The sequence below is a fragment of the Poecilia reticulata genome, chromosome 22, assembly GCF_904066995.2.
Source record: "Poecilia reticulata chromosome 22, P_reticulata-male-v2, whole genome shotgun sequence".
Taxonomy (NCBI): Eukaryota; Metazoa; Chordata; class Actinopteri; order Cyprinodontiformes; family Poeciliidae; genus Poecilia; species Poecilia reticulata.
Genome location: NC_088851.1, coordinates 12915623 through 12931201, shown reverse-complemented (window position 1 = coordinate 12931201; position 15579 = coordinate 12915623). Strand labels below are relative to the sequence as shown.

At 38.6% G+C, this 15579-nt stretch overlaps 1 protein-coding gene across 5 annotated transcripts in view; it reads right to left on the bottom strand.

Annotated features, from left to right (window-relative positions):
• Window positions 1-15579, bottom strand: part of sobpa (sine oculis binding protein homolog (Drosophila) a) — a 42217-nt gene that overhangs the window by 13237 nt on the left and 13401 nt on the right. The window contains exons 4-7 of one of the 5 annotated variants that reach the window (XM_081603394.1): window positions 14972-15163; window positions 13231-13382; window positions 11128-11151; window positions 3103-3198 (exon numbers count right to left, since the gene is read on the bottom strand). In XM_081603394.1, the coding sequence (XP_081459520.1) occupies window positions 3103-3198; window positions 11128-11151; window positions 13231-13382; window positions 14972-15163 (464 nt within the window). The remainder of the gene's footprint in view (window positions 1-3102; window positions 3199-11127; window positions 11152-13230; window positions 13383-14971; window positions 15164-15579) is intronic. The other 4 variants (XM_008399698.3, XM_008399700.3, XM_008399699.3 and 1 more) reach the window with 4 other exon arrangements.

The following is a 15579-nucleotide window of genomic DNA, read 5'->3' as shown; positions in this document are numbered from 1 at the left end:
AATTAGACAAATTTCACAAGTAAAAATAAAGTTGGTATTGCAGAACCATAGATGACTTAAATAGGATCTTATCTAGGTCAATATAGATGGCAACAAATAGCTTTGTTTCGGATATCTCCAATTCCAAGGGGAGAAACACCCTGGTGGAGTGTGTCACTGCATCGTTTTTGTTAAGCTAAAAAAAAAAAAAAACTTCCTATGGCTGAACTGCTGTGTTACGTCATGTCTTGGAGTATTTAACCACCATCTATTGGGTGTTACTGGCAGAAAATTACGTGACTCACTTTTGCTTTTCACCAGCTGGCCAGATGTTTGCATAGACTGCTTGTCCATAACACCCTTCAGGCTGAGAAACTAGCTAACCTTTAAATAAGTCGCTCATTATGGTGGCATGACTGTCTTGCCTGGTGGCTCAGGGTTGTAAAATGAACATTTTAACTTAAACCTGATGTCGTCTTGAACTTTTCAGAAACCACACAGAAGTCCCAAAGTATTTCTGAAAGAGTCTATTGGCAGCTAAGACACGTAGAAACTGTGTTCAAACTGCAGCAGCCCAGTGGCTCACTACTTCCTTTGGTCTCTCAGCAACCAGCACAGCTGAGCCTGGGGGTAATTTGGACCTTCTCAGCAGCAAAGAGCCATTAGCAGCAAGCAGAGTGATTATACCAATTTCTATGTGGAAGGAGGTGACCGTGGCATTAACTGATTCAGCAGTTAGTGGGAGAGTGGTACAATAGTTTTGGTTGTTGCCAGGGAAACGGCAGGGCGATACGAGTTCGGCAGCCACACCAGTGGCACTGCAATCATTTTCTAAACTGGCGTCTATTTGAAGCTTCAAATTCTTCATGGCCAAGCCATGCAGGAGCGCTCAGGCCACACACCTTGGACATGTTACAATAACAGCATCACTTTAGGTATTTTGTTCATGCTGGTTATTAAATAAATCCATCACTGAAAATCTGAAACAATTTTCGACGCCCTGAGACTTCACAGCACAACCTTCATCCAATTGAAGAGAAAGTTAGTTTGATAAGCCAAGGTAAGCTCCAAACAATCTGCAGAATATCCTGACTACTTTAGACATCTGCGCCGAATGCATTGATGCTCTTAGCAGAAAAAGAGTTTGTTGGAAAATGAAGTTCAAAGTAGGCTTACTTCAATTCAACCTCTTGAAGACCATCTGCAGCATATACCTTTGATGCAGTGGTGTAATTAGTTTACACCATTTATTGTTTTGTTGATCATAATGACCTGGTCAATAAAAGAAAAAGGATTTCTGGTTGATTTCGTGTTTCTGGGCTTCACATTAGCCACACCGTGTGTGTGACTTCGTTAAAATCTGAATGGAGAACGAAAAGTTTAAGGAGCAGATAAAAGTCAAAGAGGTCCAGGCCTGTTCTGCGTGTCTGTCAGGCTGCTCTTATTACAGCCAGCCATCATATCGGTCATTATAAATGTGACATGTAAAAACCTTCCTGTCTCGGCCAAGTGAAGCTCGGTTGGAGGATTTCCTAGCACACACTACGGGCCGGGTTGATGAGTGAAACCACTCCAGCTGCAAGAAAGATGAGACTTGAGCGGTGGCTCGTGTCTGAATGTTCCTGCAGAAACTCTGATCTCTAGCAAAGATATGAAATGTTTCTTTTGGCTTGCAGCTGCCTGTTTGCATTAAGAAGAAAATAATCAATGTTTCCTTAAATATTTGACTTCAAATATTTGAAAAATGTGTCCTGATGTGATTGAATATCCTTATCATGACCCCAGCAATTCCAATGTTGGTCTTTTATAAGAAAGAACTGGTACACGTGGTGCAGATTCTTTTGGGTTCAGACAGAGTTTGTTTTAATTGAGTCGCCAGAAGATAAATTTGTGAATATCTGAACAGTTTGCATCCACAGAGTTAAAATTATTTGGTAATCAGCCATTAAGTACAATAATATTGACAACCATCCATTTGGATGTCAGATTGTCACAAAACAGACCCATAGCATGATGCTGCCACCACCATCTTTAACCTTAGCTATAGTGTATTCAACGTGTTGTGCTGTATTAGTTTCCCACTGCACAGACGGTCTTCATGTAAACCTATAAATTCAATTGGGTCTTGTCTTACCACACCATTTTCTTGTATTTTCTATGAGACTTTTGACAAACTGCAAACAGGCCATCTAAAGCCAATCTGACTTTTTTTTTATTTCAAGAAAAATCTTATTGGGAGATGCTTGCAGATTATCACACTTGGGCCGTCGATGTCTGCAAGTCCTCCAGAGTTAGCAAAGGTCTCTGGGTTGAATCTCCGGATAATAATGGACTTGTAGACAGCTTGTTACATGTACTATTTTCTGAAGATGGATTGAGAAGTAAACGGTGAGATGCTCAAAGCCTAGGATATTACTTTGTCACCTAATCCTGCTTTAAACCGCAGAGAAGAACTTCCTCCCTGACCTCTCTGCAATGTTCATTGATTCTGCTCTGAAATCATCAGTGAAACCTGAAGTTCACATGGGCAACAATAAATTCATATATGACACATTCCTTCTCTCATTATTGTGGCAATTTGCAAATAGCAATAATTTTGGTAATTCTAACCTGACCTAAAACAAGAAAAGCTTGGTCTAACTTAAATTCAGACAGTGAGAAAAAAGTGTATGCAAACTTATGGTTTCAACTGTATGCTGAGATTAAATGACACTCATGTGGACTCCATTAACCAACTAAATACTTTTTTAAGGTAATTACCTGAGATAGATTTTATTTAAGGGTATCAGAGGTAAGGGAGCTGAATAGAAATGTATGCCACACTTTTCAGATTATCTGTGTAAAATATAAATTATAATATGTATGATTAACTTTCCACTTCAATACTGTGACTGTCACATAAAATCTCAATAAAACACACATATTCATGGTTGTGAAATGACAAATGTAGAAGAGATCAAAGGGTATGAATGCGTCCTTTCTGTCTTTTTGAAACAGAGTACAATGTGTGATGGGGGAAAAAAATGTTTAAAAAGCACAAAAAATGAAAACATCAAAATAAATGTATGCATAAAAGCCTTTGAGCTGAAACTGTGTCTGGTGTTAAATGTTCATGATCCTTACAAGAACATCGCTGTTTGTCTTGAAGACAAGCCGGGGAGCGTCCTGAGTAAAGACGTGCCGGGGTAATTTCCCTCCAAGGCCGCCGCCGTCTCTCGTCTGAGGAGGGGGAGGAGAAATAATGGCTACTTTTTAAGGATGGTCAAATAAAACAGGTGAACAGAGGCAACAAAAAAGTCTGAGAAATGCAAAGAAAAAAGAGAGACATAAACGAAACTGAAATGATTGTGATTGCAAAGTTGTTCAACAGTCCAACCAAACATGCAAGCATGCATGTGCAGATGTTTAGTTCAATGGAAAAAAAAAAACTTTAAACGTTCACAGTCTTTTATCTGAAGTAAATGTTTTAAAAGTGATTAGTTTTGCCAGTACAGTGGTAACACAAGTATCCATATCCATTAAACTTTTACATGTTTACATCATATTACAACCATAAGTGTCAAACCATCCGCATCATGCTGCGGGGATACTTTTCTTAAGGAAGGAGAGGGAAGCTAGTTAGAGTGAATGGGAAGATGGTTGAAGGTCAATACGAGATCACCATGATGCTTGAGTGGCCCAGTCAAAGTCCAGACCTAACTCTAAAACATCAGTCTGTGGCAACACTTGAAAATTGACGTTCATAGACTTCTTACTCATCTGAATAATCTTGAACTATTGTCCAAAATATTTCTAAAAAAGTTGAAAACCATGTAGCATTTCCTTTCCACGTCATAAATATGCTTTAGTTTGCACTGACTCATCGCCTAATATCCCAATAAAATGCACTGAAAGTTAAGGTTGTGATTTGAAAAGGGTGAATACTTTTGCAGGCCATGTAAAAGGGCATAAAAGGTTAAAATACATGTCCCTAAAATATTCCAAAAGGACTACTTGGTCCTTTAAGTGTATATATCAGTATCAAATGGATGATATTTGATAAATCTGTCCAAACAGTTCAGCTGTGTCATTTCCATGAGTATCTTATTGCAGCATTTTAAAAAATCCTTTCAAATTCTGATTGCAGCAGGAAAATGAGCTTCCTGCACTCTGAGTCATTCATTATGCACAGCGTGAAAACGGAGGCAATCTGTTATGTCAGGTGTAGTTAAGATGTTTCCGGAGACGCTGTTTTTTATTTTTAATATAAACAAAAAAAATCAACTTTTGTGTAGAACAGAGCTTGGTGTGATACAACTGGGTCATAAAGTACAGCTAAAAGCCACTGAAATGAAGACTAAACAGCTAATATTATTATAAATGTTTATTGATAAGTTCAGATCCTTGTGATCAAACACTTGGTCTAAACAGGTGTTTGACCTGAAAACTCCCAAAAAAAACTTTGATTTGTCTGGATAATTTCATCATTTTCTGCCACTTAATCTGTTCTGAGGTCAGTCATGTGCGCTACAGACTCAAGAAATGGTAAAGGGACATTAACTGGGCAGCAACCTGAAGACTCAGTAACTCTCTGTGGCGAACACACACACGGACGCACACGCACACGCACACACACGCACACACACGCACAACCCCGCACACACACACACACACACGCACACACACACACACACACGCACGCACACGCACGCACACGCACACACACACACACACGCACACACACACACACACACGTGTGCACAACGACAGAAAGATGCAGCATTGTGCTATTATCCAGCCTCCAGTTTGTGCTCTGACCCTCTGGCCCCGCTCCAGTTCATTTGCATATTGCACTAATGAGGTGTTGGCACCGTGAACAAGGCTCAAGGCTCACAGAGAGCCACACAAAGACAGACATCGATGGATAGACAGATATGCAGTGTGATTTTATTAACACTGTGATGAATATAAATATTTTGAAATGGAAATCAAGGGAATTTTAACATACAAGTTTTGTATGACTCTATTATTAGGAATAAATACACATTAAAATGGGTAAAACAGTCCAACGACTGTTCCATCCATCCATCCATCCATCCATCCATCCATCCATCCATCCATCCATCCATCCATCCATCCATCCATCCATCCATCCATCCATCCATCCATCCATCCATCCATCCATCCATCCATCCATCCGTTTCTAATTCAGGCAACAAAGGAAGACATCCTCCCCGATGCTCCCCTCTGTTGATGCCACGGTCCTGTGGGGATGCGAGGCCAGCTGTCAAAGTGCTGTCTTCCATCTGGGCACACGTACCCGCCCAGGTGTATGTGCCCATCAGCTGCCAAAAATAACCACTCTTACCAAATAAAATTGCTTTCTAAAATCAGAAAACCACCACGGGTGCGCAGAGTAACAACAAGAGAGAAAATAAACCCGTTGAAATTTTAAAAAGAAAAAAATAAAAACAAACACCAGTTTGCTCCAGTTTTTCTGTGGTGCTGCGGACATTTTTCCTCTGTGATGTTTGCACATCGCAGTTTGTACCGCATCCCGCTTTGAAGTGTGCAGCAAATGTTATTCCTGCTGTTGCCTCTGCTGCACGAAAGTGTTGAGTCATCTCTCATTTCTTTAAATGTGCCTTTCAAGCAGCTGGACCGTCTTGTCAGCTTTAGGAGCGGACTTGATCAGTTGTTTCTAGTCTTTCTGAAGCTCCTTCAAAGATGTTTTTTTTTCTCCTGGACTTTGGCAATTTAAATGTGACCCGTTAATCACTGAAGCATTAAAAAGTATCTTGGGACGAGCCAACGCTGCGATGAACACAAAAATTTTCTTCATAAGAAGCGTGCAAAAAAGTAATTACCGATGCCAAAATAAGTGCTCTGGCAAAAAATAAAAAATAAAAAGATTTTCTCAGACTTTATCTGCAGTACAAGTTAAAGAAATATCAAAAAGCCATCCAAGTTCATGTTTACTTTTGCAGTCTCCACATCTTGTTAGTTGGAGTTACTTTTTTCTTTATTTGAGCTGGATGGCTGGCAGCTACGAGATAATCACCTTCCTCTCTGTGCCCTGCAGCGGTGTAAGGCAGGCCTGCAGGCTTCCCGAGCTCCAGCGAGCCTCAGCTGCAACGTGCAGACACTTTACAGTCTTCATCACGTGAACAGAGAAATCCACACACAAAACCCACACTCACAGACACACACTCTGATAGATGCCCTCGTCTCTCTCATGCATATCTCCCTCTGTGGTAGCTGATGGAAAGCCATGGAGAGCGGAGGAGCGAGGAGGCAGGTTTGTGTGTGTGTTGGGGGTGATGTGACATTTCTGGGCTGACATGAAGCGACACTCTGCCCCCTCGTGCCTGGAGCGAGCTCTCGGGGAAAGACACTGATGGAGGTCTGGGGTCTCGGAGGAGAAGGAGGGGGAGGCTTAACGGTGTGAACAAGAAAAGAAAAGTGTGTGCTGCAGCAGAAACAACCTGCGAACCGAAGTCTTCTCATGCCTTTTAAATGTGCCGGTTTGTTCTTAAATAAATCATGACGAACACCAAAAAAAAAATAAAAAAGGTAGTTTGTTTTCACCAGGGCGGTATTTGAAAAATATCAAACCAATCGATAGTAAAAAACACCAAAACCCAACTGCTTGGAAAAAGAGATTGATGAAGCTATTGCAGCAAGATTTCACCAGATGAACTGGCAAAACCCTGAAAAAGCAAGCATTTAAGTCACGACTTTATATCATAAGGAAGCACCTTCCTTTATCATTGTTATAGTGCAAAAGCTGTGTGAAAACCCTTGGATTAAATTAATTTTTCATTGCAGTAATTTCACACTAAATCAAAATATAGTCTGTAATTTGATCACTTATTTACATCTATTCCATCATCTTCCCCAAAAACAGTCAAATTAATTTCAGTGAAGAATTTTTAAATAAATAGCTTTTTTAATAATTGTTTGTGGCAACTAATATTTAGTAACCAATACGTAATTGTAAATATTATGTGACAGAGAGGTTTATTCTTTCTGCCACTTTTCAAAAGGGGAAATATGATTCAGCAAGTCATTCCAATGAAGCAGATCTTTGCTAATCTTCATAAATTATAGCTGCAGGAAAATGACTCCTTTCCTAAACTTGGTCATATATGAAGTTAGATTATTTTAATTAGATGTTTAAAATAATGAAAACTAAGGTAAACAAGACCAGATGACAAGTCTACACAGAGATGAGGATGGTAAGGTGGGTAAAAATAAATAAATAAATATGCAAGGCTCACTGCTCAAGAGCTGCCAGAAAATCAGCTTCTCTATCCTGTCATCACAAACCTAAACATGCAAAGTTTGCTAAGTGACTTGGAGTCAATAAAAGGAGGAATTATTTGGAAAACACGAAAGACACACAATTTAGCACGGTGGGGAATCTATAATTCTGTGGGCCTGTTTATTTACAAAAGGCTCTCAGAGTTTTACTAAAATGTATGGCATTGACATTGTCAATGCGCACCGAATAAATTTATTGATTTTATGTCTCATAATAATCTTATCTTATTAAAACCAAATATTTTTGGCATAAAAATAAATAAAATTGGTTTGATGTTAAACTGGTTTGGAAAAATGGACACAATCTTTTAAGTTTTCCAAACACTGGGAATACCTAAATTATTATGCCAGTGCTTCGTCTGGGTTTTTGCATAGGTCGTCTTGTGGTTTGTGTAGTTAGTTACCATTAGTTACCATCTAGTACCTCTATTGCATTAGCTTAGCCTTCCCTCCCTTCACAGCTGCAACCCAAAAACAAATAGTCAAATTTGTTTTCATCCATTAATTACAAACCCAGCATTTATACATCTCTGACGCCTGGGATCTTGTAGCTTTTATGCATCTTTCCTCGTATTCAACTGTTCTGTATGTTTGTTTAATTTTTATTTCTTTCATTAAATGTAATCTTTGTTTTGATCTAGCCTCCTTCCTGTCTGCTGTTGGGTCCTTCTAATATCTTTAAACATAGAAAAATAAAATTTTTGCTAGATAACCTGCTATGAGCAAAACATGAAGCTGATCAGTTTAATACGACGGCAGAGATTACTTGTGCTACGCTCTGGGTATCATTCGTCTGCACTAAATCCCAAACTTCACGCTGGTTTTCTGCTGCACAAATCATGCAAATGAAATTAAAGGTGTTGCAATTCAGGAGCTTCTCATCAACAGCTAAAGGCTACAGAGGGATATCTATTTTATTTAAATTCCCCAAACGATCTACGAGTAAAAAACACATCCTCAGAGGACTTCTGCATCTTCCCCATTTCAATTTAGAGTAGGATCAAAGAAGAAAACGAGTCGTTGTGGTTTTGAATGAGTCAGAGGCAAAAAAATAACATAAAATAAGAATGAGGTGACAGAATTATTAAGTGCTGGAAGGTAAGAGGAAGCAAGACCTTCCATATTAACTGAGAGGCTTAAGACACAGTAAACAGAAACATAAGTGATTAGCTTGAATTAAACTATCCATCATCATTCGCTGCACACAGACAAGCCCCAGATAACGTGGAGGTTTGCAGAGATGTGAGAAAGTATCTGCCGCTGTCACACGAGAAGACGATTGGATTTCATGAATGAAGCAGCTGAGGATGCTTCATGCAACACGACTCCCACTCACGTCCCCACACCCCCCCAACCTCCCACCCCACATCTCTTCACATCTATCTGCATAGACATGAGGAGATGTGAGGAAAAAGGGAGATAGCCGGCAGGCTGCTTTGCTGCGTCCAACCTTGTGGGTGCATGGAGAAAGAAACATATGGGTATCGTTTACACAAATGGACTGCAGAAATGTTCGACAGCTAGACAAAATATGGAATCTGAGCCACTGAGGGAGAGGAAGACTGTTCTGTGTTTGTGATGTTTGAACACGTGCATTCTGCTGATGAAACAGCCAACATGTCTTACTGGCAAAGAGCACGACTGCAGGGGAATTGTTTCAAATGTGGACAATCTCTTGAGGACGAGGCTGACTGTAGCAGTGAAACAAAACAGATTTGTGTATTTTATTAAGAGCTTTTGACTTGTGTTTAAAGTTCTGATACAATTTTTTGACAAAGTCAGATGGGGGGGAAAATGTGACCTGCATCAACCTCATTATACTTACTTACCAAATTAAACTTCTTCATATTTTTGTGTTTTTCAGGTGTTTTATTGAGCTCTAATACAGTGGACCGTATTAGAGTCCACTGTACTCTAATACGGTGGACCCCGGTTTTCTTGGGGGTTAGGGAAATAGATGAAATACATACTCCTCCAAAAACGTTTATATCTGCTTATTTTAATAGTTTAAACACCAAGTGCTTCTCAAAATGCATTAATATGCATAGTGGAAACTGTTTTAGTGCTACTGCAGAAACAGATACGTCTTCTTCTTTCCTTAAATCTACTCTTAAGATTTAGAAATTAATGAAAAATAACACTTTATTTGACAGGGTGTGCATAAGGCTGACATGAAACTGTTATAAATATGACATAACATCTGTCATGAACATGAAGAAGTCTTTATGAACGTCTATGTTGTCATGAAGTGTCATTTTGTAAATAACGACATTTTTAATGCAAAGGTGGCACTTTTAATGCAACTTTTAGAGCAACTTTGCATTATAAGCGTCATTATTTACCGAATGACACTTCATGACAACAGTCATAGACGTTCATAAAGACTTCTTTATATGCATAACAGGTGTCATGTTTATGACAGTGTCATGTTAGTGTTATGCACACCCCGTCAAATAAAGTGTTACCAATAAATGAATACCACTCCGGGATTGGCTGCTTTGAAAACATGAAAAACAGCTTCCCAAACTGATTTTTTTTTTACTTTCAGAAAAAAGCTGCATATTTAAATATTTAGCAAATAATTAAAAGCTTTGTTCTACAAAAAAATCCACAAATATGTGAATTCATGAATACTAAACCAATAAAGGGTGGTGGTCCATAAATCCACAGGTAACTGACTTCAATCTGAAGTCATCTTACCAGTTAACAGAGTCCACCTCTATATAAATCCACCTATTTTGTGAAGGCCTCAGATGTTTATTAGAAAACATTCATGAACAAAAAGCTGTATAATGCCACATAAAGCTGCATAAATGTCCCTGAAAACCAGACAGTTCAGGAATATCTCAATGAGAATCTGTCCCAAGGCTTGAGAACTAATGCTCACAAATTAGATTTTTTTTTTTTTTTAAATCACCACTCTACAACACTTTGTGTTGGTTTATCACATGAAATACCGATAAATTAAATTAAGGTTTGGAATAGGAACAGAATGTAAAATATTCTAGAGGTATGAATACTTTTGCTCTTTACGTGATGGTGGCGTATGGCATTGAGCAGCAAGACAGTGGTGAGGTGTGAGGTAGGACTAACAGATGGGTTTAAGGTGAGGGTGGGATCAGAATAGCTTTACAAAAATCTTAATCAGAGGGAGATAGTTGGAAGTAAAAGTCATGAAAGTGGAGGAAATAATGGCTCAATCACACAGCATAAAAAATACCTCAGCTTGTTTTGACAGGTGTTGTTTCTGCCTGTTAGTCATTGCTTAGTTTATACGTTAAAAACAAAGTTTTGACTGGCTGAAATTTTGCAACTATATTCTCTACAGTGAGAAACAGTTTTACACTGTATCCTTGCATTGTTCACACAAACCCGTTTCGTTTGAGTTTAATTGAGACAAAGTGTGAAGAAAAAATAAACAAACCTTAAATATGTCATAACCTGCTCTGTTACCTTTAACTGTTAAATGAGAAAGACCTCGTTTGGAGTACAAATATAAAAATAAAGTTTTAAAACATCCTTCTTTTGATGTAATTTAAATGTTCCTAACGTCAGTGAACCCTTGACATCGCCTGAGGGTGTCAGATTATCTGTCTACATTTTGTATTATTACGCTACATTTTTATCATTAACAACACAAATGTTGTGAAATAATATTAGCCTCATCCTATAAACAACAGCAGTTAAAACATTCAAGTTGAACTTTACATGCTTTGGGAAATAGTGTCAGGGGAAAGAAAGACATTAAATGAACAAACTGCAGGTGCATTTATTCGCTGTAGTGTGGTGTTTTTTTGGATGAATTTCAGGACGGACAAACAGCAGAGTAAAATATGGTATACTCACTGTATAAGTCCTTATATATCCCAGCTTGGGTATAAAAGAGAAAGGAGATTTGTTTAACCACAGTAAAGGAGATGAGAGTGCAGTTAAACAAGACGTTTTGTTTGTTGGAACAGCACTCTCCACAATTACTGGTGCTCCTGGTAAAGGCGTGCAAAAAGCCTTGAAATAAATAAACGTTTATTGCAAGAGCATGATCCCACACTGAGCAAGTTTAAAAAAGAAAAAGAAAAAAAATAAATATATAGTCAGAGGAATAATTCAAAAGATGTAGCAGAACAAACAACAGTTGATCTGTGATAAACTGGACAAGCATCTTCTATTACTAAAGACAAATAAAACATGTTTAGTAATCACTATTTGGTTGCAGAAAAAATAGTTTCTTGGGGTCACCAACTCTCAAAAACAACAATTTATTTGAAACCCTTTATACATGTCTTCACAAGGGGGGCAATTATTGTGGAGAGAACTGTAAACCTTATATTTATGATGAATGGTAATAGTAACAGTTAGACTACAGGCTTTTTATGGCATAATGATGCTAGTTTACAAGATATGAAAAGCTCAATAAGTTTATCAGAAGAAAAATTGGTTTCTGTCAAGCTGGATTTTGGTCTTTGTTGTGACCAACCAGTTTCTAGAAATCAAACTTTGTGTTAATTATTAATTCATTAGTTATCTATGATACATGATTTGTAGGGTAATCAATTAATTTAATAAAAAATTCAACATACTTTATTATTTTTGTGGGATTTTTTTATAGATTGGGATGTAAACAGCAAAACGGTGTAAGTTTAATTATGCTAATGCTAACTGCATTAGTGGCTAATATTTCTGTTTGTTAAACTAAAACATACATTTAATCAAAAAACAAAAATGAGAATAAAATTATAACAATGCCCCACAGCTTTATGTTTGTGATTAGTCTCTCAGTTAGCACTAAGGATTAGCATAGGTTTCTTTACAGTAGTTTATTGAGTTTTTCTAATTAAACAAGGTCAGGCAAACATTCTCCATAGCTATAAAGAGTGCTGAGTCTTCATGCAAAGTGGTTACACTAGGTAAGAAAATAACAAACGTGGAATTTTTAGTTTCTCTGTTTTTTTCCTCTTAGGTCGTTGTAATTTTAGTTATTTTAGCTTCCAAACGGTAAACAAACTAAAACTAAAAGTAATTATACATCTGTTGGAGTGAAAAAGTAGTCACTTCATATTGACTCATAAATTAGAGGCCCTTTTGCACTGCTCAGTCTGGGTTCAAGCTGGGTCAGGCGTTTCTGCACTTAGCACTTAGAGCCCGGTTCCCACCCTGGATCTGGACCGGCCAGACCTGCTGGTTTGAAATCAGGCATTGATTGGTTCGTTTGCTGTGGAGACTGGCACAGAGACGAGTCGCCTTCCAGACTTTTTCAGAGGTCTTGCTAAACTTTAGACTCTAAATGCTCAATGCAAACATAATTGGGCCAGAGCCGCAGTACAGCGGATCTGTCTCAACTGCGGCCAAGTCGGCCCTGCAGTGCAAAAAGGCCTTAAAAACAATGTGGTGTTTGCAAATGCAGCATTAATTGCATGTAGCCACCATATAAACAATGATAATGAGAGTCAATTAGCAACTTTATTGTGCAAGCATAAAATCCCAGGAGGAACCGACGACTGACAAATGATCATATTAACATGAATAATAGTATGGGGTAAGGAAATAAATTTCTATTTACTTTGATTAATTTGCATGCCAAAAAGTTTACATTTCCAAGTTGTTTTAGCTACAGTCGAGGGCTTGAAGGTAAATCATGTGAGATTTTGAACTGTGAAGGACATTTGTTTGTCCATTATATGTTTTCATATTATACAGAGAAGACAGCTTTTGATGTCTACTACATGGATTCCTCCCAAACCACTGATAAATCTGCTGAAATTATTGAACCACCCTCGACTTTTCTGCTTAATATTTATTCAGTCCACTGTAAATTCATGAAGTCATGGATCCATCAGCTTCATTTTCCAGTCGGTGTCGATGATGTCATGTGGTGACGTGACAACTTGTGACCAAACGATCCTTAAGAAGTGTCTAGAAAATGCAAAGCTGACGAAAAGCAGGGGCTCCTACCTTGTTTCTCTTGAAATAGGCTCTGCGGCAGGCAGCAAAGCACTTCTCGCTGCAGAAGTTCTTCAGCTCACTCCCCATGCTCAGAGAATAGCGTTTTACGCCGACCTTCTGGCACCAAGCGCACATAATCTGCACATTTAATGTGTCTTCATCTAGACAAAGGGAGAGAAATAATGTGAATAATGAGAAAATGTTAACTCAGTGCAAACCAGTTATCTGTGCTGAAGCATAAGCAGATCAGCAGAAAAATTAAATGTTAAATCCACTACGCGTGAAACAGGAGCATTTGTTTAAAGATGTCAAAAAACGTAAATACACACAACAAATTCTGCTGAGTTAAATCAACACTATGCCGAGTCTGTTTGGTCCTTTTCAGAATTGGCATTAATTTAAATCTTACAGAGTTATTTCAGCAATAGTTTGAGTATTTATAACTATTTCAATTGTTAAAATTACTCAATTTCTTGTTGAAATAACTGAAAGAGTTAAATTAACACCAATTCTGATAAGGGCCAAATAGTCGGCATAGTGTTCATTTAACTCTGCAGAATTTGCTGTGTAGTTTTATGAAAACGATAAAAGATGTAAAGATTTGAAACATCTGCTAATATACCAAATTCTCATGGTCCATTTTAAGTGTGTTTGGTGTTTGACTCAGTCAGTCTCCAAAGTCAGCAAGGTGTGTGTCAATGATTTGAAAAGTTTATTCCCATTGTCAAAATATCACAATTTACGTCATGCAAAGGCTGGATTTATAGGCATCTGAATAGCCAGTAAAGTAGTTAGACCCCAAAGACTTTGAGATCACTTAAAAATTATTAACAAAACCCATTCAGTTATTTCTATATGATGAGGGGGGAAAAAACACATTGATAAGTAAGTAAGTCGTCTTCACAGCTCCTCCAATCCCAGCCTGTTAAACAGTTAATCCAAATAAAAAGTCTTCGGTGTCTGGGCAGCAAATTATTTTAAAAGCCCCTTGGTGATAGTGAAAGGCCTCTTCTGTGGTAAACTGTGACTGCTGATGATGCGCTTTGGGCTTTTAGTGCAGTTGCCGCTGAAATGAGAGAGATCCTCCAATATTCCCTCTAGTATCTCCCAATTATCACGTTATGACTGTGAGGGTGGGACGGATGCAGGCCCATTAGTTTTTCACCTCGTGTCACCTCTTCATCACTGCTGGAAGGGTTTTTCACCCTATTCTGGAACTTAATGGATCTGCAGGGCTATCCGATTTTAAGTAAAGACTAACTCACAATTAGGGGGAAAAAACTCTCTTGGGTCCTAAAAACAGCGAACGAGACTCGGTCTGCATTTCCTCTTTTTTCTTCTCTCATTCATATAATCAATACCCACTGTGAGTATTATTTGAAACAAGGTCAAGAAAAAGCTTAGTTTTTTTTAAGGAACAACAGAGTGAATGGAAGGATGCCGAATAGGACAAAAACTAATGTAAAATTACTAAATCTTTCTTGATGTATTTATAAAAAGGGAGATGCTTGCCCCTCCTAGGAAGCTCTCATAACACTCGGGCGGACAGTTATCGCTGTAATTATGCAGCCTCCCGACTAGATGCCACCATCATTCTCCATACCTGCACCTCAAAACAGCCTTTGTGGGATTTTAGTGGAGCACATGAATTATTCAGAGTGTGTGTGGATAGGTTGGAGGGGGGTGAGATGAGTTGAAGAAGGTGTCAGCCTGGTAGTTAGTTGGTACCGGGCTTTAAGTGGGGCCGCACCATCTGTTTTCCTGCCTGGGCAGGGCCAGTGGGGACTCTTCTTGGGCGCTGCCAAGGCGGCACACTCCCTCCGTCGGAGTGTATCAGCCTCCTGTCCGCAGCAGACACGAGGGATAATGAAGCCCCCTGTCAGGCCAGGGAGAGCGGACATTTCCTCTGAGAGTTGATGGGGTAATACTGGCACCTGGGCAGCTGGTGGAAAACAAGGTGTACAGCAGGTATCGAGCTCGTTAGCTGGCCGTCTCTGGCTGATACGGAGGCCAAACTTTTCATACTGTATAAACATTTGTGTCAATGCCCATATCGCTTTCGTTTGTATGGTTTTCTATTAAGCAAATGGAAAATTTGACCTGGGCTTTGAATATTCCTTTAAAATTTGAGGCATTAGAACATTCTCTAGTAGTTTAGGAGTTATAACTGCCCTCACCTGAGCTGGTTATTGGACCTCAGAGTTCATGATGACAGAAAACAAATTGCAATATCTTTCAAATAGGATGCGACTGAGAAGGACCTTTAAAAACCAACAATTAGATATGCAAATTGATCTACTAATTAATTTGTAGGTTAATGGGCAGTGGATTAGAGTTTCATGCTTCTGTTTATTAGTT